The sequence below is a fragment of the Canis aureus genome, chromosome 35 (genome assembly GCF_053574225.1).
Source record: "Canis aureus isolate CA01 chromosome 35, VMU_Caureus_v.1.0, whole genome shotgun sequence".
NCBI lineage: Eukaryota > Metazoa > Chordata > Mammalia > Carnivora > Canidae > Canis > Canis aureus.
In genome coordinates, this window is record NC_135645.1 from 23,422,385 (window position 1) to 23,449,839 (window position 27,455).

The following is a 27,455-nucleotide window of genomic DNA, read 5'->3' on the forward strand; positions in this document are numbered from 1 at the left end:
TTTACTTATTTAGATATGAAATTATAAAAGCACCTAAAGAATGTAAGATCAACATTCAATGGTTGAAATACAGAAATCAATTTAGAATTTCTAGGGGTGCTTGAGTGGCTCAGTTAAGCGTCTGCCTTCAGCTCAGGTCATGACTCCAGCTGGGGTCCTGGGATGGAGCCCCGTATCAGGCTCCCCACTCAGTAGCATCAGCTTCTCCCTCTGCACAACCCCCATGCTCGCTCACTCGCATATAAACAAATCTTTAAAGAAAAACATCAATTTAGAATTTATAAAAAAAGAAACTATTATGCCAACATTAATTTTTTCAAAGCCTAAATTTATAACTAAAAACATCATTCTAAATTTTATTCTGCATTCTGTTCAGTTTTAATCAAGTATGAATTTTACTGTAGAACCCAAACAGTGATAACTATTTCTTTTTGACTGACAGCTAAAACTGCAACTGTAGTCTCTACATACGGGAACATACAGAAAATGCACTGAGTTTGCATAAAGAATCTATACACTAAGGCACAAATTCTGTACAAACACAAACTCCGAAAAACACCAAACAGCATAAAGAACATTTAGTCTTGACTGCACTATATTCTGCTCTTTGAAATGTGACCCAAGAGCTACACATAATTAGTCAAGACTTCTAGTTCTTATAAAAGAAAATAAAAAAACCTATGTTTTCTTAATTCTAGGTCTTTTACCCAGAAAATAATTCTGAACAAGGATCTAGAAAAACTAAAGCATAAGTATAAAACAAAGTGAAAAACATAAATCTTACTGTAATATTAATGCCATTAAGTGTGACAACTGGCTGAACTAGTATGTGATAACATATGGAACACAATACTAACTGTCCAATCCCATGATGCTATAGGGAAGATTTCTATAGACACTGCTATAGAAAAGGTAGCATGAACAGAGAGTTGGGAAAACTGCCACTAATTAAGGAATCAACTGGCAGCAACTCAGTTTTATTCACATTTGCTTTCTCGTCACCTTAAGAGGCAAACTATTAAGACCATCCACATCTCATGTCCACATGGGGGGATGAAACATACTATGCCTAGCAGGTCATTTCCTTTTTATTTTTTTAGAACTTATTTTATTTATTTGATGAGAGACGGAGAACACAAGCAGAGGGAGCAGGAGAAGCAGACTCCTCACTGAGCAGAGAACCTGACATGGGACTCCATCCCAGGACCCTAGGATCACGACCTGAGCTAAAGGCAGGCACTCAACCAACTGAGCCACCCAGGTGCCCCAGCAGGTCATTTCTAAACATGACTGATTCCAGATCCAACAAATTATTTTTGAAGATAGTAAATAACTGTTTGGCTGCACTTAACTCTTTAAGTTTTTTTTTTTTTTTTTAAAGCAACTGTAAATACTCAACAGCTTTAGAAAATACCTACTCTTCAATGAAGAGATGGGGGAAAGGGAGTGAAGGAAGAAGGGGAGTGTACAATTAGTACTCTTACTTAGCCTTAAATGGCTCAATGTGTCATATGGATTGGAGCTGTTATTTTCTCTTTAGGTAATCCTCTTCTAACAATTATGTAGTAAATACACATAACATTTAAGAAATAAAGCAAATGGAATAAGCAATGAAAATGGAAAAATGTGACAGACAAGTATTATCAACGCAACTGTTACTAGATTCTACAAGTCTTTATATAGGTCATTAGAAGAGAAAATTATTTCAACCTAAGGTGAACTTTGAAATATATCACTAAATATCAATATTTATTTCTAAGTCCATTAAAGTGTTTTTCTTTAAATACAACACGTACTACACTTTGGCATTTGGGGGCTTTTAATCAAGAACTGCTGTTTTCAATTTATTTAAGGAGATCTTTATATTTTGGACCATTAAAAACAAAATTTTTAGATGACCATAGATTAGCAATGTGAAAAATTTTAGCCATGTGACTTACATTTTAAAGAATGAATAAATGAATACGGTAATTCGTTTTTAAAAATAAGAAAATCACAATTTATAGCAAAACATGCATATAATTGTATAAAAGTACTAGATGCTTTACCAGAGAATATTTCACAAAAGGGACTTTCATCTAGTTTGCATTCATTTTGAGCTAACAAAGTGTGTAGTTAATGTGAAATCAAATTACACGTGGTACACATGGTACTAGCTTTTTTTTTCTTTTCCACTGATTAGCTGGAGAGGAAAGGTGGGCATTGGAGGACAAAGTCACCTTACTCTGAAAAAAAAAAAGGGTACCTAATAAGAAAGTTTAAGTCTATAAGGGTATATCCTCATGACCCATTTGTATTCTGGTAGCTTCATCTGAAAAAAGGGCACATAGTTACCTCTCCAAAAAGACTGGTGAGCAGCTTATAGGAAAACATAGTCAAGACCCTCCTAGTGGCAGGCATAATGAATGTCGATTTCATTAAAGTAGTTCTTAGATAACTTAAAATAGCACAGGATTACCATGGTTATGATATGGACAGCTTTTTTTTTTTAAGATTTATATTTCAAGGAGCTACAAAATTTTAGCCAAAAGAAGAATAAAAATCTGCCCAAAGCCTTATCCGTAGCATTACCAGACTCCTCTTTAAGGTGAGAACAAGTTCAAGTAACTAGCTTCTCTAACTGACATAAATTCATTCGCAACTACTTATTAAAAAAAAAAAAAAAAAAAAAAATCACAGTTTCAACTTATCCGGGTGTTCAACAGGAACTAAAAATCGGCTGGGAAGAGCCCCTAAGACAAGTTTGAGAGTGTTTCACAATAGTGCCAACTTGCCACAAGATTTGCAATGCAGCGATTCCATAGTGTTAAATGTTTTAGCTATGATTTCTCTGTACAAATTCATTAAAAAACATCTTGACATTCAAAAATGGTTTATATGCAACATCACGATTTTCTTGTACAGGCAGGCACATCCAAGGCAAATTATGATGAAGTCAGTAAGGGGTGGGTAGTACTTATTCTAAATCACCCACAGGGATACCATAATTTTTTATCCCAATCACTCCAGTTAATTGTGCACTACCACCCCACATACAAAAACAGGCTACAACGGAAACACCAACATTCCTACTACACGTCTAATTATCCCTCGCGGGGGGGGGGGGGGGTACATTACACAGTCCAGTTACGCTGACACTTAAGGTGCGTGTGGGCAACACATCAACACATGCTCTCGAGACGCTTAATAAGCCACGCTCCAAAGTTAAAAGGCTGTCTAAAAGCCAGTTAAGATTCTTTAGGTTACACATCTTTGTTTTTCCTCAAACTACTCATTTAAAAAAAAAAAAAAATGTGATTTTACTCAATGACTTCCAAGACGATGTTTGGGGGGACCTTATGGGATAGTCCTACATGGTTTAAGTCGCTGTGTAGTGAACAGAGAACCCTGCGCTTTCCTCAGTTTTTGTGGCCAAAAGGCAGTTCGCCTCTACACGTCAGGCTAGTGACGTCCTCCTGCCTGCCTTCGCACGCTATTCATCTTCGGTGTTTTCTCAAACTAAATACTTGAGGGGTAAGATGGGAGGGAGTCAGAATGGAAAGGAAAACGTTTCTAAGGATGTCCTGACCGCGCCGCACGTGCCGAGGTACCCGCCTCGCTACCACAAAGGGGGGCGGGGGCCTGGAGAGACGCTGCCCCCCCGCGCTCGGGGACCGGGCGGGGGGGGCAGGCCGGGGGGGGGCAGGCGGGGGCGCCGCCACAGGACGCGCCACGCGCGAGTGGAGCCGCCCGACCTCGGCCCCGCAGCTGGCGGCCGAGAGCCTAACTCGGGGAAGGCGGTGAAACCCTAGCCCTAGGCCCGCGGCGGCCACCGGCGGGCGGCAAAGGTCCGTCTCCGCGCCGCCCCGCCCCGCCTCACGGCGGCATCGGCCCGGAGCTCGCGGGGGCAGGCCGGGGCCGCTCCACCTCCGGGCCGACAGGGAGAAGCGAACGGACTACTGCGGGGCCTGGGGCCGGCGCGGCGGCCACGGCCGGGGACGCGGCCCGGGCGCGCGCGGAGCCGTGCGCTGTCGTCTGCGGTGCGGCGGCGGCTCCCGCGCGGCCGCTGCGGGTCCCACCCCGAGCCCGAGCCCCCTCCGGGCACTCCTGTCCCTCCTCCTCGGAAGCGGGGCCTCCGCGGGGGCCGGCTCTGCCCCGGCAAGGAGGCGAGGTGGGCCCGGATCCCGGCGGGCCGCGCCGGGCGTGCCCGGGTGTCGCCTGGGCCCAGCACCTGGCCGGGCGAGCGCCAGACCCGCCCGTGCTCGCCCCCGTCCTACCCCCCACCCCGGGGAGCCCAAACAGAGGCCCAGAGCACCCCACGCAGCCCGCGACGCTGGGGTTGTGTTCACCTCCGGCGGCTCCAGCTCGCTGCGGTTTCTCGGGCTTCTCCTCTCCCGCCTTCCCGTCCGCCATTTTCCCCGCCGCGGCCTCCCCTGCAGCCACGCCAAGGACGTCACGGCCCCGCCCAGCCACCATTGAGTTTCGGAGCCGGCGGGCGAGGCGGCGGCCTAGAGCGGCCCGGGAAAGGCCGAGGAGGCCGTTTGGGAAACGGAAGCGGGTGTGACGTCATCCCCCGGCGCCTCTGCAGGAAGGGCGGGAAAGGGTGGGCTGCGTGTCTCCGGAGGACGGCTCGGGGCCTGGCGGGACCTTGCTTAGGCTCCCGGGGTCCAGAGAAGTGGGAGCGTCACTCCGGGAGCGGCGGCGAGGTCTTGTTAAGCTTTCGGCGGACCAGGGTCAGACGACAGCTGAAGCGAGCCAGCTCCGTTCTGGTCTTTGTGGATCACCTGGGCTTTAAAAAAAAGGGGGGGGGGCAGTGGGGGCGCCTGGCTAGCTCAAAGGAGCGTGGGACTTGATCTTGGGTCCTGAGCTCCAGCTCCATGTGGGTGTACAGATTACTTAAGTGATTAAAAAAAAAAAGCGTCCTGGGGTGGGAGGATCAGTGTTTATGGAGCGCCCTCTCGTGTCCTGCGTCTTGTTCAGTCCCCACCACAGTTCAGTGCAGGATTACCCGCTTTTTAACTAGGAGAATTGAGGCTAAACGGATAATTTGTCTAAAGTCACGTAGTCAGGGGATCCCTGGGTGGCTCAGCGGTTTAGCGCCCGCCTTCCGCCCGGGGCCTGACCCCGTGGTCCCGGGATCGAGTCCCGCGTCGGGCTCCCTGCGTGGAGCCAGCTTGGAGGCTGCCCTGTAACTTTTTAAATGGAGATATAAACACTTTTATGACATTTTTATGTGATATTATTTATTTGTAGATGCCTTTATTTTTGAGTGAGGAAAATGAAGTTCAGAGAGGTCATATACAGCTATGTAGAAGCAGATTCAGTTCCATATATTGCGTTGTAGAAATTAAGGTTAGAAGATAATCCATTCGCTTGTCAATTCCAGGAGGTTATATGGTGCTCATCTTGCATAGCATTGTTTCCCCAGGACCTAGATTACACCAGTTTCAACAAATATTCATTGAAGAGTTGGGTGCAAGCTTCAATAACCCTCTGCAAATGAGTTAGGCAGTGTAGTGCAGGGCAAAGAGCAGCAGTATTGCTTTAGACAAAAGTGAATTTAAACTGTAATTCTGGGGCACCCGGATGCTCACTCAGTTGAGTGTCGGCCTTTGGCTGGGATTGTGATTGGGCGGGGGTGGGGGTGGGGGGTTTCCTGGTCAGGGGGGAGCCAGCTTCTCCTCTCCTGCTCTTCCTGCTAGTGCTCTCACTCTCTCTCAAATAATCTTTAAAAAATTAAAAAAAAAAAAAACAAAACTGTAGCTCTGCCATTTGCTAATTCTGTGAGTTTGAACTGAACAATTTTATTGAAAATGTTCAACTATAAAAATGTAATATAGGATTTCTGAGAAGATTAAGCAAGATAATACTGGTAAAAATTGTAATACAGAGTGCTTAGCTCATGATGGGCATTTGCTTAGCAGTACCTATTAACCTCTAAAGAGCTATTCAAATAATGATTTAAAAAGCTGGAAATAGGAGGTAATATGAGCAACTATTATTTTAATTTAGATGTGTGAGATGGCAGCTAGGATATTCAACATTTGTTCATGTCTGCTATATGCCAAGTATACTTGCACAGTTTGCTATGCATAGTTTGATAGTTTTTAACATGAAATCAGGTGCATTAAATTATCACAACAACCCCATGAATTTAGTGCTACTATACTCTCATTTTTACGGAAGACGAAACTGGGACACTGAAAAGGCAAGAGACGAAACAAACTTGGAATTCAGGCAGAGAGCTACAACAAAACCAGAGAGGAAAAGTAGCCAATCAGAGTTTCACTGTGAGTATATTCTTTTATTTATTTAGGGTTTTCTTAGTGTAATTGACACACAATGTTAAATTAGTTTCAAGTGTACAACACAGTGGTTTGACAAGTCTACATTATGTGATGCTCACCACAAGTGTAGCCACCATCTGTCCCCATACTATGCTGTTACAGTTATCACTGACTGTATTCTTTATGCTGGGCCTTTTATTCTTGTGACTTACTCATTCCATGACTGAAGCCTCTATGTCCCACCATGAGTCGTGGTTTGTTGTTGTTGTTTTTAGGGAGGGACGTGGGGAAAGTCAAGGAAGAGTAAGAGAGAGGATCCCAGGCAGGCTCCATGCCCAGTACAGAGCCTGACGTGGGGCTCAATCTCCAACCCCAAGACCATGAACTGAACAGAAACCAAGTGTCGGATAGTTAACCAACTGAGCCACCCAGGCGCATTGCCCTGCCCCACCTGTGAGTAGATTCGTAATATAGCTTTGGAATCTTACTATATTTCCCTATAACATCCTCAAATTTCCATATACATCAGAATGACCAGGGCCTGTTAATAAAACGCAGTTGAAACTCTGGTATCACTGCCAGAGTTCTTGATTCAGGTAGACTCAGCGGGGCCCCCAAATGCACATTTCTAACCATTTCCCAAATGATGTGGATCCTGCTGGACTGGGGACCACACTTAGAGAACCACTGCCCTAATAAATTCACTTTCTTAGACTATTTTTACATGTTCTCTGCTCTCCAAACTTTTTTGGAGAGTATTTACTCTCCCCCTAGGTCGATGATTTTGCTCCTTATTTTCATGGAGAAAATAATAGAAATCAAAACAGAACTGCATATTCTCACCATCTCTGTGGTGTGGTACCTGCATTTGTACTTAAATTTTTTCTTCTCTGTTACTTATGCAATAGATCCCATCCTCTTGTTTACACACAAGAGCATCACTCCTCTCACTCCACTGTTTCGTCAGATCATCAGATTATCCTCCATAACTGGATCATTCCCAACAGCATACATACATGTTTTCATATCTCTCATCAAGAAAGAAGACTTCTTTTGATCTTGTGTCTTCCTCTAGCTTGGTACCATTTTCCGTCACATGGGAACTCTTTGAGAGGATTGTTTATACTCACTATCTCCAATATCTCTTTGGTATCTGGTACCTACTGTGGTACTGTGGTACCCAGAACCTTCTTCCAAACCACTGTTCTTTTACTTTTGTGACTGCAATAGTTTCCTAACTGGTCCCCCTTGTAGAATCTTGTCTCAATACAGCAACCAAAGCAGTCCTTTTAAGATGAATCTGATTCATCCACTAAAGAAAATTCTAAGTACTTGTTATGTGCTAGGACCCCAGGAATACAGCAGTGAATAAATCAGGGAAAAAAAAAAAAAAATCCCTGCCCTCAGTCAGTCTCAGTGGCTCAGCTTTAGTGCTGCCTTCAGTCCAGGGCATGATCCTGGAGACCTAGGATCAAGTCCCACGTCAGGCTCCCTGCATGGAACCTGCTTCTCCCTCTGCCTATGTCTCTGCCTCCCTCTCTCTCTCTGTGTCTCTCATGCATAAATAAATAAAATCTTTAACAAAAAAATCCCTGCCCTCATGTATTCTAATTCTTTTTTAAAAAATATTTGAGAGATGGAATCCCTGGGTGGCGCAGCAGTTTGGCGCCTGCCTTTGGCCCAGGGCGCGATCCTGGAGACCCGGGATCGAATCCCACATCGGGCTCCCGGTGCATGGGAGCCTGCTTCTCCCTCTGCCTATGTCTCTGCCTCTCTCTCTTTCTCTCTCTCTGACTATCATAAATAAATAAATAAAAATAAAATTAAAAAATAAAATAAAAAAATAATTTGAGAGAGAGAGAAAGAGAGTGAGCAGGGGCAGGGACAGAGAGAGAAAGAGAGAGGGAGGGAGAAGCAGATTCACACTGAGCAGGCAGCCTGATGCAGGTGGGTCCCAGGACCCCGGGACCATGACCTGAACCAAAGGCCAATGCTTAACCAATGAGCCACCCATGTGCCCCCTAATTCTTCTGTTATAACATCAAGAATATGTCATTTCTTAAGATTTTATTTTTTTAATTTTTATTTATTTATGATAGTCACAGAGAGAAAGAGAGGCAGAGACACAGGCAGAGGGAGAAGCAGGCTCCATGCACCGGGAGCCCAACGTGGGATTCGATCCAGGGTCTCCAGGATCGCGCCCTGGGCCAAAGGCAGGCGCCAAACCGCTGAGGCACCCAGGGATCCCGAATATGTCATTTCTTTGTTCAGGACCATCTGATCTTCCCATCTCATTCACAGTAGAGACCAAAGTTCTTAGGATGGACTAAGAGGCTTATATGACAGACCTGCAGCTACTCCTCTAACTTCATCTTCAGCTTTCTTTACCCACTCGGTTTCAGCCACACTAGCCTGCTTGTACCTTGAACCCTCAGGCTTTTGCACTCAATCTTTCCTTTACTTGGAACTCCATCCATGTCTCCATAGCTTACTCTTTCGTCCTTCAGGTCTCTGTTTCAGTGTCATTTTATCAGTCTTTGTGCAAATTAGAAAAGGGATACTCTTTTATTGGATACGATCCTTTAAGTACATGGCTTTTTTTTTTTTTCTTTTTTTTTTTTAAAGTACATGGCTTAAAGGCAAATAATGCCTTAGTCTGAAGAAAATGGTGTTTCTTCCTTCTAGCAAACATGGCCCTGCACCAGAGTGCATGGCTTGGAGAGGTGTGCAATGAGCAACCTGCTTAGAAGGTATACCTCAATCACCTTTTATAAGATAGTAATGCCACCTCACCCCAGCATTCTGCTTCCTTTCTTAACCTTGCTAAAGTTAATTTGATGTCAGGCAAGACCCACAAAATGGGGGCTTGATCCAGTGGCCCAGTCCAAGTCACAAGTCTAAACCTAAGTCAACCTGCACTTATGGGAAACAAAAGTGCCAAGAAAATCTAACATAGACCAGTCACAGACCTCAGCTTTCGCTAGTTTATCTTACCTGAGAAAAGACCTCTTAGCTCTGTTTTTGAATTGCCCCTTCTGATGCTCTATAAAACTCTCTCTTGCCCCGAATCTCTCTGAATAGTGTACCACTGCTGTTAGGCACTGTACTCCCCCAATCCATGGATTGTTTTCCCTTGAATAAAGGACATCAAACTTGTTGCTAAATTATATTGTATTATTTTTGTCATTTGACAACCTTCGTTATCACTTATTACCATCTGACTTTTAACATATTTATGTCTGTCTCCTTTCTCTCACCAGAATTTTTTTTTTCTCACCAGACTTTAATATCCATGAAGGCTGGGAATATTTTGTTCACCACAGTATCACCAACACCTAAAACACTTTTAGGCACATTATAAGTGCTCAAATAAATATTTGCCGAATAAATGAGCCAATGAGGAAGCTGCTAAAGTGAGAAAAATCAATTACTGTGGTTTAGAATTCAAGGGAGAAGTATTCCAAAGAGGGAAGAGTTCAGGGTGATATGCAACAGTTCATTAATTCGTATGAAGTGGCCACTGAATCTGGCTGTTTTGATGCAAACACAAAACAGCTCACACGATTATCAAGCGGTAGCCTACAGCTGCACTATTCCATGTGGCAGCCACTGGCTCCATTGACTATTAAGCACTTTAAATGTAGGTAGCACAAATGAAGAACTGAACTTTTAATATTACTTGATTTAAACTAAAAAAAACGGAAGCACAACTCTACTGTTTTGATAGGACTGCATTTTACTTTAAGCATTGAAAATTTGGCATTCAAGTTAAGATATGCTGTCACCATTAAAACACATACCGGATTTTGAAGGGTTAGTATATAAAAAGAGAACATGAATTAAAATCTCATTAGTTTTTATGCTGATTACAAATCAAAATGATAATATGTGGGCATATGTATTAATTAAAATATATTAAAGTTAATTTCACCTGCTTATTTTTAATATGACTACTGGGATTTTTTTTTTAATTTTTATTTATTTATGATAGTCACACAGAGAGAGAGAGAGGCAGAGACACAGGCAGAGGGAGAAGCAGGCTCCATGCACCGGGAGCCCAACGTGGGATTCGATCCTGGGATCGCGCCCTGGGCCAAAGGCAGGCGATAAACCGCTGCACCACCTGGGGATCCCTACTGGGAGTTTTAAATGCACATATGCTATTGAAAGGCAGTATGGGGAGGAAACAAAAACAGTGTTCTGAATAATTGCTTAAAGGAGCTGGCCTAGGTATTCAGAACTTAAACTGGGTAATATAGTACGGATAATAGTTAACAAGTAAAGACTTCTTTTTAAAAAAAAAAAAAAAAGATTTTATTTACTCATTCATGAGAGATACAGAGAGGCAGAGACATAGGCAGAGGGAGAAGCAGGCTCCATGCAGGGAGCCCAATGCAGGACTTGATCCCAGGACTCCAGGATCATGCCCTGAGTCAAAGGCAGGCACCAAACCGCTGAGCCACCCAGGCATCCCAAGACTTCTTTTAAAATTGTTTTAATAATTAAAATCTGGGAGGTTGGTAGCATGTTTGAAAAGAGCAGGAAGAGAGCTAGAAATGGTATTATATGAAAACATCTAATAGGTAAGAAGATAATTAGAACGTAGGCAACAAAAAATTACCTTCAAAGTGGATGAATATTATAAATCATTCAGTGTTTGAGATAAAAAGAAAAGCCACTACTTCCTACTTAGTGCCTGAGAAATCAGACTATTGTTTGGAGAAGTCGAAGCAGTATCTGGGGTTTTGTTAAGTTCCAAATTCCATTTGGAGAATTAAAATTGTATGAGTTCAAACTGTGAATGAGCATGCCCTTATGATTTATCTGCGTTAAGAGTCTTAGAAATCAGTTACACTTAGCTATTTGAAGATTTTATTTATTTATTCATGAGAATACACAGAGAGGAGAGAGAGAGAGAGAGGCAGAGACACAAGCAGAGGGAGAAGCAGGCTCCATGCAGGGAGCCTGATGTGGGACTCGATCCCGGGTCTCCAGGATCACGCTCTGGGCTGTGGGTGGCGCTAAACCGCTGAGCCACCAGGGCTGCCCTACTTAGCTATTTGGAAAGAAAATGATCGTTTAAAAAAATTTAAATTCTAGGGATCCCTGGGTGGCGCAGCGGTTTGGCGCCTGCCTTTGGCCCAGGGCGTGATCCTGGAGACCCGGGATCGAATCCCACATCGGGCTCCCGGCATGGAGCCTGCTTCTCCCTCTGCCTGTGTCTCTGCCTCTTTCTCTCTGTGTGACTATCATAAATAAATAAAAATTAAAGAAAATAAAAAAATAAAAAATTTAAATTCTAGTGTTATCCCAGTGAAATATCTTTTTTTTTAAGATTTATTTTTATTTATTTATGATAGACATTGAGAGAGAGAGAGGCAGAGACACAGGCAGAGGGAGAAGCAGGCTCCCATGCCGGGAGCCCGACGCGGGACTCGATCCCGGGACTCAAAAAATACACTCAAGGACAAACTTGCATATACTCTTAGAAATTCCGTATCGTTTGAACGTAGTCTCAATTAGATAATTAGTGAATATTTACTTAGCATTTATGAGCCAGACTCCATATTAGATGTTTTATGAGTAAGAACTATTTCTAATCTTTTCATAGATGAGGAAAACTCAAATTTCAAGAGATTAAACAATTCAGGTGTCAGAGCTGGAACCCGGGGTACTCCCTGGGCTGGGACTTGGCAGATCAGTAAGGTGTCCTAGGAGCCTCACTCTAGGTGCCAGTCCTGTCGGGAATCCTAAACCCTTGTTCTTAATTAACCACAGTACTATTTTATCTTTATTGTATCTCAAATGGCTCAAGTATTAGCACCTTGCCACTTGGTTGGGCCAAAGGTTGAAATTCATTCAGAACGCATTTATCACCAGGTCTGAGTCTACACATCGTTTTCTGAAGGCCTCTCCAGATCCCACTCACGAGTTTAGGTTAGGCATCCATTGTTTTTCCATTGCACTTCATACTCGCCTTACTGTAGAGGACATAATTTATATTTTGAAAGCCAGGACTTTAGAGTGAGACATCTTTTGAATTGAGACTATACTTAAAGGCTGAATTTTGAGTACATTTTCCTTGTCCGTAAGAAAGATACTAAGCAACTGAGTTACAGATACTATTATAGCACCTATAACTTAGTTGTTTAAATAATTCGTATAAACTTCATATTGTTTGAGTAGATACTTAGTATTTGGTAAAAGATTAAATACTGCCTTGAGAAATGTATTGGACTGCACATCTCATGTTCATTCCCAGTTCAGAAACTAGGTAGAAGTAGTTGGCCATCCATCTCTATTTTCCATGTTTTCAAAAAATTTAATGGAGCAGGTAGTCTACAATCAACATTTCCTAAAGTTCTTCTCTTAGGAAACAAATACACATTTTCTGAAGTATGTTAAGACTTACTAGGTAGCAAAAGGCAGAAATCCAACTCAAACTGGCTTTGCAAAAAAAAAGGGGGATATACGAGAGGGATTACCAGAGTATAACATGAGGTTTGACCAACCAATAAAGGCTAAAGGCAAATCCACAGCTGGACCTCAGGGATAAATGGAAACAGGGATTTAAACAGCTCCAAAAACTGGTCTTATTTTCATGTAAGCTTCACTCTCTCCTACTACATAGCCGGTCTTGCTTTATAAAAAGGAAAGACACCATCAATTCCAGAGCTTCCTATCTGTCAAAGCCCACCACCGGATAGTGACATGGGTTTAGCTCTCAAATCCAAAAATCCCAGGAAAGGGTTCTGACTGGCTGATCTTAAAGTTAGATGCCCATCTCTAAGCTTGAATGAGGTGTCTCCTTTGGGGTAATCAGCTGTGGCCAGGATAAGCTCTGTAAAAATATGGCAGCTTCCATTCAAATCACATGGCTGAAGAAAGTTTTTCCTAGAAAAACAAAGCTGGAGCGCCTGGGTGGCTTAGTCGGTTGTATCTGATTTCAGCTGGGGTCATGATCTCAGGGTCCTGGAATGGAGCCCCACATCCACAACCAGCTACCCGCTCAGCAGGGAATCTGCTCCTGCCTCAGCCCTCACTCGCAAATAAAACCTAAAAAAAAAAAAAAAAAAAAAAAAAAAAGGAAAGTTCTCTATACTATAGTAGGGAAGTGCTAAGTGCTGTATGTAATGTTCATCAAATAACTCCCCCTTTTTTCTAAGAGGACAAGAAATCAATTTCACACACACCCCCAAAACCATTTTTTAATAATATAGCCAAATCCCATGATACACCAAGGAATGTCTTAACTTTTTGTTTAACCAAGATTCGGTTAAACAATAAATTTTAGTGCTTAACACATGCCCAGCATTGTACTAAATGTTACCTTAATAAGTGAATCACACCACCTGAAGCTTAAAATCTTTTATCGGTTTTTTGTAAAGACTTTATTCACGAAACACACACAGAGAGGCAGAGGCAGAGGGAGAAGCAGTCTCCTAGAAGGGAGCCTGATGTGGGACTCATTCTTCCAGTACCCCGGGATCAAACTCTGAGCCGAAGGCAGATGCTCAACCACTGAGTCACCCAGGCATCCCTCTGTATCAATTGTTGATGAAATGGTAGTTTTTGGCATTGTTAAAGGAATATTTTAGAAGGAAAATGGAGGGGCACCTGGGTGGCTTAGTTAAGCAGCCAACTCTTGATTTCAGCTTAGGTCATGATCTCAGGGTCCTGGGATGGAGCCTTGAATCAGGGGGCCTCTACCCTCAGCACGGAGTCTGCCTGAGGATTCACTCTCCCCCGACCCCTCCTCCTATCCTCTCTAAATCAATCAATAAATCAATCTTAAAGTAGGGGAGGCACCTGGGTGGTTCAGTTGGTTAAGTGTCTGCCTTCAGCTCAGGTCATGACCGCCAGGTCCTGGGATGGTCCTGAGCAGGGAGCCTGCTTCTCCCTCAACTTCTGACCCTCCCCCACTTCATGCGCATACACTCTCACACTCTCTCGCAAATAAAATCTGAAAAAAAAAAAGGGGTGGGGAATGGAGTCTGAGACTAAAAAATATTCACAAAAAAGCTACAGCAATAGTACAATTGTTTTACTGGGCTCAACAAACTGGGACAATTCATTTATTTTTTTATCTATTTTTATTTTTTTTTTTAAATGATAGGGGTGCCTGAGTGACTTAGTCACTTAAACATCCAACTTTTTTTTTTTTAATTTTTATTTATTTATAATAGTCACAGAGAGAGAGAGAGAGAGAGAGAGAGAGAGAGGCAGAGACACAGGCAGAGGGAGAAGCAGGCTCCATGCACCGGGAGCCTGATGTGGGACTTGATCCCGGGTCTCCAGGATCGCGCCCTGGGCCAAAGGCAGGCGCCAAACCGCTGCGCCACCCAGGGATCCCTATCTATTTATTTTTAAAGATTTTATTTATTCATGAGAGACAGAGAGAGAGAGAGAGAGAGAGAGAGGCAGAGACCTAGGCAGCAGGAGAAGCAGGTTCCATGCAGGGAGCCTGATGTGGGACTCAATCCCAGGACTCCAGGATCACGCCCTGGGCCAAAGGCAGGTGCTAAATCGCTGAGCCACCCAGGGATTCCCATGGACAATTCTTTTAACTAAGACTATTATTTTTAGGGCAGCCCCAGTGGCCCAGCGGTTTGGCGCCTCCTTCAGCCGGGGTGTGATCCTGGAGACCCAGGATCAAGTCCCACATCGGGGTCCCTGCATGGAGCCTGCTTCTCCCTCTGCCTGTGTCTCTGCCTCTCTCTTTCTGTGTCTATGAATAAGTAAAATCTTAAAAAAAAAAAAAAAAAAAGTATTATTTTTATAGTAAACAAAATATATTTCCAAAGTTTTGCAGAAATTTAATTAATTGGGGAAAAACACACTTCGGTTTGGAAAGAAAACCTTTAAAAGAAAGAAAAAGTGGAATTCCATTCAGGAAGAAATATACCAGCGGAACTGTATTTCCACCGTTTGCCTTTTCTCTTCCAGTTTTATTAACTGACATACATTACAGTATAAATTGGAGGCATACAGCATCATGGTTTGATTTACATATATTGTGACCATTTATTTAAGTTATCCAGTATTCTCATTTAAGCCACCTTTTCTGTGTGTGTATTTTTAGAGAGTCTTTTGGAAATGAATTAAAAGTCTTTGACCTCTTCAATCTGTTGACAAGCTCTTCTTGAGAAGACGGAGATATCTCCAGATAACCAGCATGTTTTCTCTTAGGAACAAACCTCAGAGCCTCTTCCCAACTACCAGTGTTTTTCAGGCATAACAAAATACGCATCATTTGATCTAAGGTGAGATTTTTGGTACCAGTATCCCACTGTAAATATCTATCTAATGGAAGGCATTCTGTTGCCAGCTTCAGCCGTTTTGCTTTGGCTAGGGATATGCCTTTCTGCGTTCCTTTATCAACAAAAGACCCCACCACGTAAATTTTATCATGCTTGAAAGTAGTCATAACATTGGGAGAATCTGCAGTTAAATATATAATACTATCCTTTGGGAATAAATCTATGTAAGACTTTTCTGTTGTTGTTAAAAGCAATTTACTCCATTTTTCTTCATAACGTCTAACTAACTCTTTATGATAAACACCACCTACTTGAAGGTTGCAGAAATAAATGTGGAAAGGATCGACATCTCTTCTGTTCCATCCTTCAGATTCTAAAAGTTGACAAACAGTATTCCGAAGTTCTTTTGGTTTCATATAGTTACCATAATCCATGTCAAAAACCAAAGGCTGCCCGAATTGCATGGCCTGAGCACCTTTCCAGCCCATGGCAGTGTCCATATTCCTATCCCAAAGTCGTAGAAATAGAAAGTTTTGCTGTTTATCTTCCTTAGTGGTTTCTAGCAGCTGGTCTTTTATTGCTTTTTCCTTTGTTGCTGCTTTCAATTCCTTTTTTGTTTGCCTAGCTTTTTTTGCTTTTTCCTTGATATATAAATATCTTAAATATTTTTTCTTTGATGATTTAGAAACACATTCCATGGCAGTTTTGAGTTCTTCTTCACTGATGTGTTCTGGTACTTCTCTGCCAAGCAATCTCCACATCTCAATTAACTCCTTCATGGCAACTACAGGATCTTCATCTTTGCTACCTGAGTCAGCTGAAACATCTTGCACACTAGATTTCATCGTAATTTTCCAACTATCCAATTCCAGCTTTTCAGGAGGTGATGTACTCTCCTTATTGGGATAGGACACAGCTGGTATCTTGGAAGACAAGTATCGTTGCAGAACTCCTGAACATAAAACCCTTCTCTTCCTAGGAATGGTAAATGGCACCAAAAATCTGTCCAAAGATCTTAAGATGATACTACCATTCATTTTGAGGAAAACAGACATGTAAGACCCCTATAAAAGAAGCAAAATGTAATGCAAAGTTAGATAAAGATGTTTAAAACCTGTCAACTAATTGTGCAAGTATAAATTTGAGACCCCCAAAAAGCAACTGATTTTTGAAACACAAAGTAAGCTCAACGTTATTTGCTATTCCATTAATTTTTCCTAGACTCCTGTGGCCTAGAGCCTGTAATCACTCACCAGGCTAAAAGTTTAACTTATTTGGGTTATTTTAGACATGAATTTCACTATTGCTTCAGGGAAAAGAATACCTTGAAGATCTTTTTTAGATTTGTATTTAGGGGCCCAGGATAACAGTATTTCTGGGTAACAAAGTAATGTACTGCTGAAAGGGGGAGATCATGACACTATATTCTTCTCTATTCTATACTGAGTCTGGATACAGACCCAAACACAAGATCCTTAACATAAGCAACACATCAAGACAAGAAGACGAAGGGCAGAAAAGCTAAAGAGGATGGCATCTACTGAAAAACACCCTTAGGAGCTGCTTTATTAATGCTCTTATGTTTTCAAAAAAGAAAGAGAGGAAGACCTACTTATTTAAAAACAAAATAGAGGTGCGTGGGTGCCTCGGTCCATTAAGCGGCTGCCTTGGGTTCGGATCAGCAATTTGGAAAGGGAAGGGAAAGAGAGTATCTTTTTTTTTTTTTTTTTAAGATTTTATTTATTTGTTCATGAGAGGCAGAAACACAGGCAGAGGCCAAAGCAGACTCCCTGCAAGGAGCCTGATGTGGGACTCGATCCCAGGACCCTGGGATCACAACCTGAGCCGAAGGCAGATGCTGAGCCACCCAGGCGTCCCGAGAGATTTTATTTTATTTTTTTTTAAGATTTATTTATTTATTTATTCAGAGAGAGAGAGAAAGAGGCAGAGACACAGGCAGAGGGAGAAGCAGGCTCCAAGCAGGGAGTCGGATGTGGGACTCGATCCAGGGTCTCCAGGATCACACCCCGGGCTGCAGGCGGCGCCAAACCGCTGCGCCACCGGGGCTGCCCTCTGAGAGATTTTAATATGTTGATTTGAAGTGTTTCTTGTGTTGAATGGTGACTGAAGCCATGGAGATAGATTAGACCTCACATGTAAAATTTTAGATTGAAAAAAAAATAAATAAATAAATAAAATAAAATTTTAGATTGGAAAAAAAAAAAAAAAAAAAAAAGAGGGCTACAGACAGGTATTCATCCATTTGCTGAAGCCAGAAACTGGGAGTCATTTTATTACCGCCCTCACACCCACCATATATAATCCAGCGGAATTATAGTCCCTTTATTTTCTAAGTACATCTTGACTCCAGTCACTTCTTTTGAATCCCATTATCTTAATTGCATCCTCTAGCGTCCAGATCTGCTCTGCCTCACCTCTAACCCATTTGGAGTTAGTGCAAATCTGATCAGTGCACTCATATCGTTCCCAGTGTGTATTTGAAATCCATGGCTGCCAGGCTACATTGCAAACTTGGCTCAAAGTTTTCCACAAAACTTCAGCTACATCTCTAGTTATTCCTCATCTCAAGCTTCGCTGCAAGCATCCCTCCTACTAGTTCTTACAGCACACTCGACCTCTCTATCATAGCGTTTGTGACGCTGTTTGGTCTTTGCCAGGCCACTTACTTGTCTGACGAGGTGGTACATGCTACCAGGACAAGGACTCTACTAACATTGAACTCAGTGCCTGGCAGTTTATGGCTGATAGGAATGACTTAAGTATTTTTCAAATAAATATCCTGGACCAATCGATTTCACATTTAAAACATGTTCCGTTATATTTTTTTAAAACAAAGTTTAGTTTTGGGGCAGGTGGCTGGCTCAGTTGGTAGAGCATGTGACTCTTGATCTTGGGGTCCTGAGTTCAAGTCCCACCTTGGATATACAGCTTATTTAAATATTCTTTTCTAGTTGCTTTTTTTTGTTTTGCCCCCCCCCCTTTTTAAGACTTTATTTATTCATGAGGGGGGGGTGGGGGCAGAGGGAGAAGCAGGCTCCATGCAGGGAACCTGACGTGGGACTCGATTCCGGATCTCCAGGATCACGCCCTGGGCCGAAGGCAGGCGTTAAACCGCTGAGGCGTCCCTTTTTTTTTTTTTTTTTTAAAGTAATCTCTTCACCCAATGTGGACTCTCACTCAGGTCCCCGAGATCAAGAGTCGACGCTTTTCAGACTGAGCCAGCGGGCGCCCCATGTTGACATCTTTCCAAAACAATTCAGGCTCCCTGAAATATTTAACGGGGAGTCCTCCGCCCCAATATGAGGAACACTGATTTCAGAAACAAAGTCCTTCGAGTTTTGTCTTTGTAACTCGCAAAGATTTTTTTTTTTTAGAAACGAATCCCAAAACGAATCCCAAAAAAAAAATTTTTTTTTTTTTATCATAGAAACGAATCCCAAATTTTAAAACAAACAAGGAAATCATTTACGGCAACAGGGCTCGTGTTCCAGGTCTCCTCCTCCTCGTTCCTGACCTCACTGGGCCTCCCCTCGCCTGCGGGCCTCCCGGGCGCACACGCGCCGCGGCGTTCCCCGAGGGGGGCCCGGGTCCTCTCAGCTCAACACACACGACTAAGAGGACAGCAAACACGCGCATCCCTACCCGGAGTGCAGACACAGAGGCCCCGCTGCTGCCCGCCGCAGGGACCCCGGCGGGACGCGAGCTCCGCGGGGAAGCGCCGAGCGGGAACACGCACCTCAGTCGCCGCTCCGCTCGGCGGCTCCGCTTCCGGACCTCAGGGGCCCCCGCCGCAGCCGGAAGTCCCGCCCCCTCTCCCCGGCGCTTCCCTATGACGTCGGCCGCTAGCCGACCGCCTTCCGGTCCTGACCGCCGCGCGGTCGTGGGGACCCTGGGCCCCGGGTTTGCGGCCGTGCCAGGGGCCTCTAACCCGCGTGTGCTCCTCGCTGGTTTTATCCTCTTACACCAACTCTTTAGAGGATTTCGCTTCCTCTTCACTTAACCTGCTCTCGCCGTGGTGAGAAAGTGCCCTCACGCAGTGCTAAGATAACGTCTTCACACGTGTCGCTCCTCGTCGGCTGCCTGATGCCAGGACTTTAACGCGGGGACCTCGGCGACCTGCTGCAGGGCTGGGACGTGAAGGCGGCACGGGATCCCTCTCGCTCCGCTGAGCTCACCTGTTAACTTTAACGTGAAAATGAAATTGAGTCACGTAGTGCCAATTAGTGGCCTCCGGGTCAAAATCCCGTCTGCGCGGCTTTGTGCGGCCAGCACATTTTCGCACATTTTCGAGTGTTTTAACTCCGTTGCCATTATTAACCCATTAGGAACAACGTCGTTCACTGAGTAAAGGACAGTCTCTACTTTAACAAGGAACGGTACTGAACAGAGGTGGACCCTTAACCTAAAACCACGTAAAAATTACCTCGAAATGGATCAAAGACTTCCAACATAAAAGTCAAAACTATAGGAATCCCTGGGTGGCGCAGCGGTTTGGCGCCTGCCTTTGGCCCAGGGCGCGATCCTGGAGACCCGGGATCGAATCCCACATCGGGCTCCCGGTGCATGGAGCCTGCTTCTCCCTCTGCCTGTGTCTCTGCCTCTCTCTCTTTCTCTCTCTGTGACTATCATAAATAAATAAAAATTAAAAAAAAAAAAGTCAAAACTATAAAAACTCTTAGAAGGAAACGTGGGGAGGGGGACGTCATGACATTGGATTTGGCGATGATTTCTTGTATGACCCCCTAAAGCACAGGCAACAAAAATAGGTATTTTGGATTTAACCAAAATTAAAAACTTATGAATGTCAAAGGACCTATTGACAGAGTAACAGATTTGGAAGATATTTAAGAGGTAAAAATGATAGAATTTGATGATTGATTGGGATTCGGGAGTAGAAGGAGAAGAAGTCAATATTCTAGTTTGAGCATCAGGACAGAGTGATTAGTGCAGGGAATGGAGAAAAGGGCCGTAGATGGGGTGAGGGCAGAGTTGGGGAGAGCAATTTTTGACACAACAACTGAGCTTCCTTCAAAGTCTGATGATGTTTCCTTTACAATATATGGCAGTTGGCTGCATGGGTCTAAAGTTAAGGAGAAAGGAAATGAATCAAAGGTACCTATTTGAGGCTTTGAAACCAGTCTGAATCCATCCGGGTGGAAGAGATTACCCAGGGTCTGGATAAAGAGGAGGAGTAAGCAAAGGAGACTGAGATTGAGCAGCTGGCGATACTGGAGGAAAATAATCAGAATATGGCAGAGGCCAAGGGAAGAGTGTTTCAAGGAAGAGGGGCCCAATGGATTTCAAACGGGTCAACTGGGTTAAATATTGCCTGTATATCATGTAACATAGACAGCGAGGCATCCATTGCGTGGGACCCTAACTGAGGGTTGGACGCTGAAGCCAGATGAGTGTGATTAAGGGATGAGTGGGTCCTAAGAAAATGGAATCAGTAAGTGTAAATGTTCTAATGAAATTTGTCAGGGGCAATATACAATGGGTTCAATTCCCAGCACACAGTACCCTGTGCTGCTAGCCTTCAATCTCTTTTCATCTTCCCAGGAAGAATCTCAGAAGCACCAGAATTTTCCTATCTCCTCTGAGTATCTTTCCTTTTTTTAAACGTTTTTTTAAAAGATCTTATTTATTTATTCACGAGAGACACACAGAGAGAGAGAGAGGCAGAGACACAGGCAGAGGGAGAAGCAGGCTCCATGCAGGGAGCCCGACGTGGGACTCGATCCTGGGACCCCAGGATCCCGCCCTGGGCTGAAGGGGGTGCTAAACCACTGAGCCCCCCGGGCTACCCTTGAGTATCTTTCCTGATCTAGTTTCTCATTTTCTCTCTCTGTCTTTTAAACTCATTATGCTTGTCAAAGTTAGTGCGGCATCTATCAGAAAATTTCTGTTAGTTATTATTACTGTTATGTAGGAGAGGCTTGACCAAATGATAGGATTTTTAGCAAAAGAATGAGGAAAACAAAAGATACTGAGAAGAGTGAACTTCCTGAGGAGATTGAAAGAGATGGTATTCAGAGGACAATTGGAACTGGTGTTGGGTAGGAGGAGGAAATCATACTTCCTTTGTAACACGAAGAAAGGAAGAAACGGGGTGGGGTGGGGGGAATAGAAGCCAATTTATAGATATGGCAGCTTACTTTGAGTTTCCATTTCTGGAAATGGACTCATGTCTCTTATTTTTAATTTGTATTTGTTTTTATATTATGTGGAAGACAACTGGAAGGATTTGTCTTGAAGAGTGAGATGCAACCTTTCCCTTACTACAGGAGGGAAAGATAAATGTGTCAGTTCACATGGATCATAAACATGGGCTCAATGAACTTTTTGTTGCTTTCCTCAGGGGAGGAAACTATAGGCCCGATGATAGTCCATCACAACTTTCACCTCACATGGGGTAAATTTAACCTTATTATTATCTCTCTGGCCATTTATTACCTAGTCTTTCTTGTTTTTAGATTTTATTTATTTATTTGAAACAGAGAGAGGGCATGAGCAGGGGGAGGGCCAAGAGAGAGAGGGAGAAGTAGACTCCCTGCTGAGCGGGGAGTCCGACATGGGGCTCGATTCCATGGGGTCATAACCTGAGCCGAAGGGAGACGCTTAACCAACTGAGCCACCCAGGCACCCCTGGATATTCTTTTATAATATGTAAATCTGAAAATATTCTGTCTAAAACCATTCGATGTTTTCCATTTTTTTTAAATTTTTATTTATTTATGATAGTCACAGAGAGAGAGAGAGAAAGAGAGAGGCGCAGAGACATAGGCAGAGGGAGAAGCAGGCTCCATGCACCAGGAGCCCGATATAGGATTTGATCCTGGGTCTCCAGGATCGCGCCCTGGGCCAAAGGCAGGCGCTAAACCACTGCGCCACCCAGGGATCCCAATGTTTTCCATTTTTATGAGAAAAAAGTTGAAAATCACAACCATGGACATTGCAGCCTTGAGCAAGCTGCCTCTGCTTATTTCTCTAATTTAACTTTTCTACTACTGACAATACTTCTTTCCTTGACCAAATCTGAGCCTGGCCCTTCTGAGCACCCCTCTCGACTAGGCTCCAATGTTGGACTCCATCCTTGGTCCACTTAGTCCAGTTTTTGTTGATGTCACTTAGTCTAGTCTTAGCAAGAGCTCTGGTGTAAAAAATCTTCCCTCTTTGGCATCTGATCATCCTCTAGATCTGATAAAATTCCTTATCCTCCACTGCCAGTATGTTACCATCCTACCCTGCCTTGAGTAGGAATTAGGTTGAATCAGTTTGTAAGAATCTCTCTTATGCTTAATGTTTCCTCTTAGTTAATTTTCCATTCACTGACTCTCACCCTACACTTTGGCTATGAGGTTCCCCCCTCAATTGTCCTTGTGAATCAGAAGTTAAGCCTGATCTCTCCCTTACTGCAAAACCCCCATTGCAGTAATCCTTCCTGAATAAAGTCTTCCTTATGTCTTTTAACAAATATCATGAATAATTTTTTCCTTCACACTACTCTCCCATAATTTTTTAGCTTCAGCTGAACTGGACTTCTTTCTCCCATGTCAAAACTTTTGCATATGCAATTCCTTTGCCTATGAATTTGTGTTCGCAGCTAACTGCCATTGTCCTTCAAACTAAGCATCATCTTCTCAGGGAGGCATTCCCTGAGCCTGAGGCTGTTAGCTCTCATGCTAGATGTTCCATGGCACCTTATATTTCTTTCTTTTTTTTTTTTTTTAAAGATTTGATTCATTTATTCATGAGAAACACAGAGAAGAGGCAGAGACACAAGCAGAGGGAGAAGCAGGCTCCATGCAGGGAACCTGATGCGGGAATCGATCCCAGAACTCTAGGATCATGCCCTGAGTCAAAGGCAGACGCTCAACCACTGAGCCACCCAGGGATCCCTTCTTTTTTTTTTTTTTTTAAGATTTTATTTATTTATTCATAAGGGACACACAGAGAGATGCAGAGATACAGGCAGAGGGAGAAGCAGGCTCCATGCAGGGAGCCTGATGTAGGACTTGATCCTGGTACTCCAGGATCACAACCTGAGCCGAAGGCAGACGCTCAACCACTGAGCCACCCAGGCATCCCAGCACCTTATATTTCCAAACACTCTTCACACTTGCATTTTGTCGCCCATCGTGAACTCCATGAGGATAAAGACAGTGTTGGTTTTGTTTGCTGGTATCCTCAACAGCTACAATCGACTGGTACATAGTAGACACTCAAATATTAGCTGAAGGTGTGAGTAAATACCTTTAATACATTTAAACATAAGACCAATACATTTAAGCAAAAGAACACAAACATACAAAAAATGGAGTTTGCTTAGGATAATTTTTATGTTCACATAGTTTTAGTATGGCATTAACAACATAGAAATCAAAGACTGACTTAGTATTTAATCTATATTAATTTAATCTCTATCAATCTGTATCAATCTACAGTTTTGGCAACATTCTATTAAGCCATAAGAAAGCTTTTCAAAAGGTCCTCTAATTGAATAATACTATAAAATATTAAAGATGGTATTAACTGTTCATCAACGCAAAAGAGAATATATTCACTTTTCAAAGAAAGTAGCAAATCAAACCTCAAGCCAGCATATAACACTGCATATTCTTTTCATAACATAATACTGTGAAGCATTCCTTTTCTTCTAGCATCTACATTAGCAACATTTCAGCAAGACAAAAAAAAAATCTTAGATGACAAAGCAACTTAAGCACTTTGCTTTCTTTTTGTGGAGCTTCTAGTTACTACCGGCACTCGGGAGAAATTAATAGTTGTTTTGGCTTTCAAAGCTTTTTTCAAGTATTTAAAAATGGACTGAAGGCTAGAGGAAGGGGCTAAGTTGTGTTCTTCTGTACCAGCTGAAACTATAGGGAACTCCTTTTTTAAAACAGTAGCTGCAGGTTTATCCAAAGGCTTAGGACTTGTTACCCATTCACGGCAGTGGTGCTTTATCCAGGCTAATAACTGTACATCGCTCCCCAGCTGGTGTCCTACATGATGGTCGGAGTCAATAAGTGCAACAGCATATACTTTGTTCATCACTTCCCACTTTCTACGTACGAGTAAGTCCATAAAAACCAATCCTCCATAACCATGTACTATGAAAGCAACATCCTTGCTTTCAGTCTTTGAAATGAAGTAATCCCAAATGTAAGCCATGTGTTCTTCAGGGGTGTTGCTGCATCTTTTAGGGATGTACTGGAGAGGTTGCTGGAGAGATAAAACATTCTCTGCCTGAACCATTTTTAGGGAAGAGGACCCAATATTTTGTGTTAAAAGGCCTTTCCACTCTTTTTCCATCTTTAGGTCCACAAAATTGTCATTGGGATTTAGCACAATTACATCATAATGGGCCTGCAAGGCCATTTGAATACACGGTATCTGACTTCCATGTTGGAGACCATGATGTATTATTGCCTGCTGACTCCATTGACCAGCTCTAAAGACCCCATGGTCTTGAAGAAGAACAAGAAGAATAGAACGATGACTTGTTAATAATGCTTTCTCACTCATGAAAAAGAAGCTTCTTGGTTCCTTATCAGCCTCTGGTGGGATATACACTTTTTGTAATTTGCATACTTTCTCCAAAAGCTCATAAATGTATTGTGCAAGCAAATGGCCAAGGGCCTGGTAGCGCTTGCTATTCCTCTCAAGAACATTTTTATAATAGTTAAAGACAAAAGGCCTTTGTGTCTCCATGTGTCTCAACTCAGCTTTTTCATTGAAGTCATATTTAAGTTCTTCTAGGAAGTCAGATTGTTCAAGAAATTTTTGGAAGCTCAGCTCCTGAGTCACTGGTAACCACTGAAAATAAAAAGCAACGTGTCAGTGGTAGAAAAAAATAAAATTTTCAGCTTGTTAAATTATTCTTGTAGGAAATCATGCTAAAATTAAGTACTTTGCTAAGACATGATCCTGGTAACTTATGCTAAAGACTTTAACTCAAAATTATTGTGAATGAAAAAAAAATGATTGTGAATGATGCAAAATAGTAAGGCACAGTGAAATAAGGAACAATGGCCAGACCATACATCATGACAGAACTGACCAACAACCCGTAGCATCTGCCCAGGATGCCAACCCCTTATCTACAATAAATACCCCGGGAAGCCAGCCTGCTGTAAGTCAGAGTTGTAGGAAGCCAGACCACTATGTCTAATGACAATCCAGGAAGCTAAACAATGACCTCTGTTACAACTGGCCCAAGAGGGCAAGGACTTAACTAATAACTGAGAGTTTTCCTCATTTTTATCTCCCCGTCCAACTTAGGACCCATCAGAGAAAGTCAAATATGCATCCCTAACCAATGACACTAGATATTCTGCCTCTAGTTAGTACACTGGCAGCTTCCCCAGATCGATAGTCCTAGGACATACCAACAGTCTTCCCTATTTTCCACTATAAAGCTTTCCCATCCTTCGGCCTGCCCTTGGGTCTCTGACAAAATGCAAGTGATGGTGGCTGACTCCATTGTTAGATTGAGTGTAGAATAAACAGGTTTGGCTTTTTTCATTTGGTTGATCTTTGTTTATTTCTATAGTAAACACTTAATAAAAAAAACCCCAAAATAAATAAATTTTGCTGTTAAATGGCAGGGGATGGCAGTGGGGGTGAAATGTCAAACAGGCAGTATAGGCTATGATCAATCTATCTTATACTAGAAGATAAGGTTATTCAGAGAAGTGAAAAAGCTGCTGACTAAAAAGTTAATTTTTTTAAATTTATTTTTTATTGGTGTTCAATTTACTAACATACAGAATAACCCCCAGTGCCCGTCACCCATTCACTCCCACCCCCCGCCCTCCTCCCCTTCTACCACCCCTAGTTCGTTTCCCAGAGTTAGCAGTCTTTACGTTCTGTCTCCCTTTCTGATATTTCCCACACATTTCTTCTCCCTTCCCTTATATTCCCTTTCACTATTATTTATATTCCCCAAATGAATGAGAACATATAATGTTTGTCCTTCTCCGACTGACTTACTTCACTCAGCAAAAAGTTAATTTAGATAGTGATTATGGACAAAGCCTAAAGGGAAAAGAAAAGATTTTGAAAGGTTAAGTTGCTTGCTATGAAGATTATTTTTTTTTGCTATGAAGATTATTAACTAAATTATTATTCAATAAATGATTGGGTACTAAGGCTGACTTTGAAATTCATGTTCCTGACAAATACATGAATATGCTCTCTACTTAATTTCTTGAAACTGACACTGGCAATCCATAACCATCACTTCCAATAAGTGTACTGAAAATGACTTTTAGTGCCACACAAGGCGCTACTAAGGCTTAAGACAAAATTAAGATGGTGCTTGCTTGCTTTATTTTCTTTTTTCTCACTTTCTGAATCTTATATTCTGATTTCCATATATAATTGGCACCTTATAAAGGTGTTTGGTTATCCAAAGCACCCAACCCATCTAGACTGTTCTCTATTCCTCCCTGTTCCACTAAAACCTTTTTCTTCTAGTGTGACTGACCTCAGGTGCTATTATGTAATTAATGTCTTCTTCCAAAGTGTAAATGATGGTTAGACCTAACCATCCTTTAAAAGGAGAAGCTTCTGGAATTAGATTGATTTAGGTTTAAATCCTAGCTCCAAATTTTTAGATTGAGTGACTTTCAGCAGGTTGCTTACCTTCTATGAGTTTCTTCAACTTCTGAGTGTTAGCTTATTTATGCCATCTAAAATAATCATCCTTATTTCTATCCTGCTACTCTACTTTATTTTTCTTTTAGCCTATATCACTACTTAATACATAATTGCTTGCATATTTTTATTTTTTTAACCATTTAATTAATTTTTTAGGAGGGGAGAAGGAGAGGGACAGAGAATCTTAAGCAGATTCCTGGCCTAGTATGGAGCCCAATCTCATGACCTCAGGGTGAACTGAAATCAA

General features: G+C 42.5%; 3 protein-coding genes and 2 long non-coding RNA genes across 16 annotated transcripts in view; 2 read left to right on the forward strand and 3 right to left on the reverse strand.

Moving 5' to 3' along the window:
* PCNP (PEST proteolytic signal containing nuclear protein) overlaps positions 1 to 4,486 on the reverse strand; it is a 17,945-nt gene extending 13,459 nt beyond the window's left edge. The window contains exon 1 of one of the 2 annotated variants that reach the window (XM_077884482.1): positions 4,329 to 4,486. In XM_077884482.1, coding sequence (XP_077740608.1) covers positions 4,329 to 4,455 — 127 coding nt within the window. In that variant the 5' untranslated portion in view covers positions 4,456 to 4,486. The remainder of the gene's footprint in view (positions 1 to 4,328) is intronic. The other variant, XM_077884483.1, reaches the window with a different exon arrangement.
* On the forward strand, positions 3,527 to 16,647 carry LOC144305552 (uncharacterized). 6 transcript variants are annotated; one of them, XR_013372546.1, is made up of 5 exons: positions 3,527 to 3,586; positions 6,166 to 6,269; positions 6,542 to 6,719; positions 15,349 to 15,529; positions 16,212 to 16,647. It is a non-coding gene; the product is annotated as an uncharacterized LOC144305552 (long non-coding RNA). The 6 variants fall into 6 exon arrangements; XR_013372545.1 differs by lacking the exon at positions 3,527 to 3,586 and adding an exon at positions 3,693 to 3,827; XR_013372544.1 differs by lacking the exon at positions 6,542 to 6,719 and having other exon boundaries at positions 3,536 to 3,586.
* TRMT10C (tRNA methyltransferase 10C, mitochondrial RNase P subunit) lies at positions 15,185 to 19,570 on the reverse strand. Of its 5 annotated transcripts, none has more exons than XM_077884480.1 (2): positions 19,549 to 19,570; positions 15,185 to 16,590 (listed from the first exon to the last, which is right to left on the reverse strand). In XM_077884480.1, exon 2 carries the CDS (start codon positions 16,579 to 16,581, stop codon positions 15,313 to 15,315), a length of 1,269 nt encoding a protein of 422 aa, XP_077740606.1. In that variant the 5' UTR covers positions 16,582 to 16,590; positions 19,549 to 19,570; the 3' UTR covers positions 15,185 to 15,312. The 5 variants fall into 5 exon arrangements, with proteins under 5 accessions (XP_077740606.1, XP_077740604.1, XP_077740603.1 ...); XM_077884478.1 differs by lacking the exon at positions 19,549 to 19,570 and adding an exon at positions 19,284 to 19,410; XM_077884477.1 differs by lacking the exon at positions 19,549 to 19,570 and adding an exon at positions 19,190 to 19,347.
* Positions 19,363 to 26,286, forward strand: LOC144305553 (uncharacterized). Of its 2 annotated transcripts, XR_013372548.1 has the most exons (3): positions 19,373 to 20,025; positions 20,227 to 20,398; positions 24,866 to 26,286. It is a non-coding gene; the product is annotated as an uncharacterized LOC144305553 (long non-coding RNA). The 2 variants fall into 2 exon arrangements; XR_013372547.1 differs by lacking the exon at positions 24,866 to 26,286 and having other exon boundaries at positions 19,363 to 20,025; positions 20,227 to 20,363.
* Positions 23,496 to 27,455, reverse strand: part of LOC144305549 (putative protein ARB2BP) — a 12,929-nt gene continuing 8,969 nt past the window's right edge. The window contains exon 2 of the mRNA XM_077884481.1: positions 23,496 to 25,363. Within this exon, the coding sequence (XP_077740607.1) occupies positions 24,266 to 25,363 (1,098 nt within the window). The 3' untranslated portion in view covers positions 23,496 to 24,265. The remainder of the gene's footprint in view (positions 25,364 to 27,455) is intronic.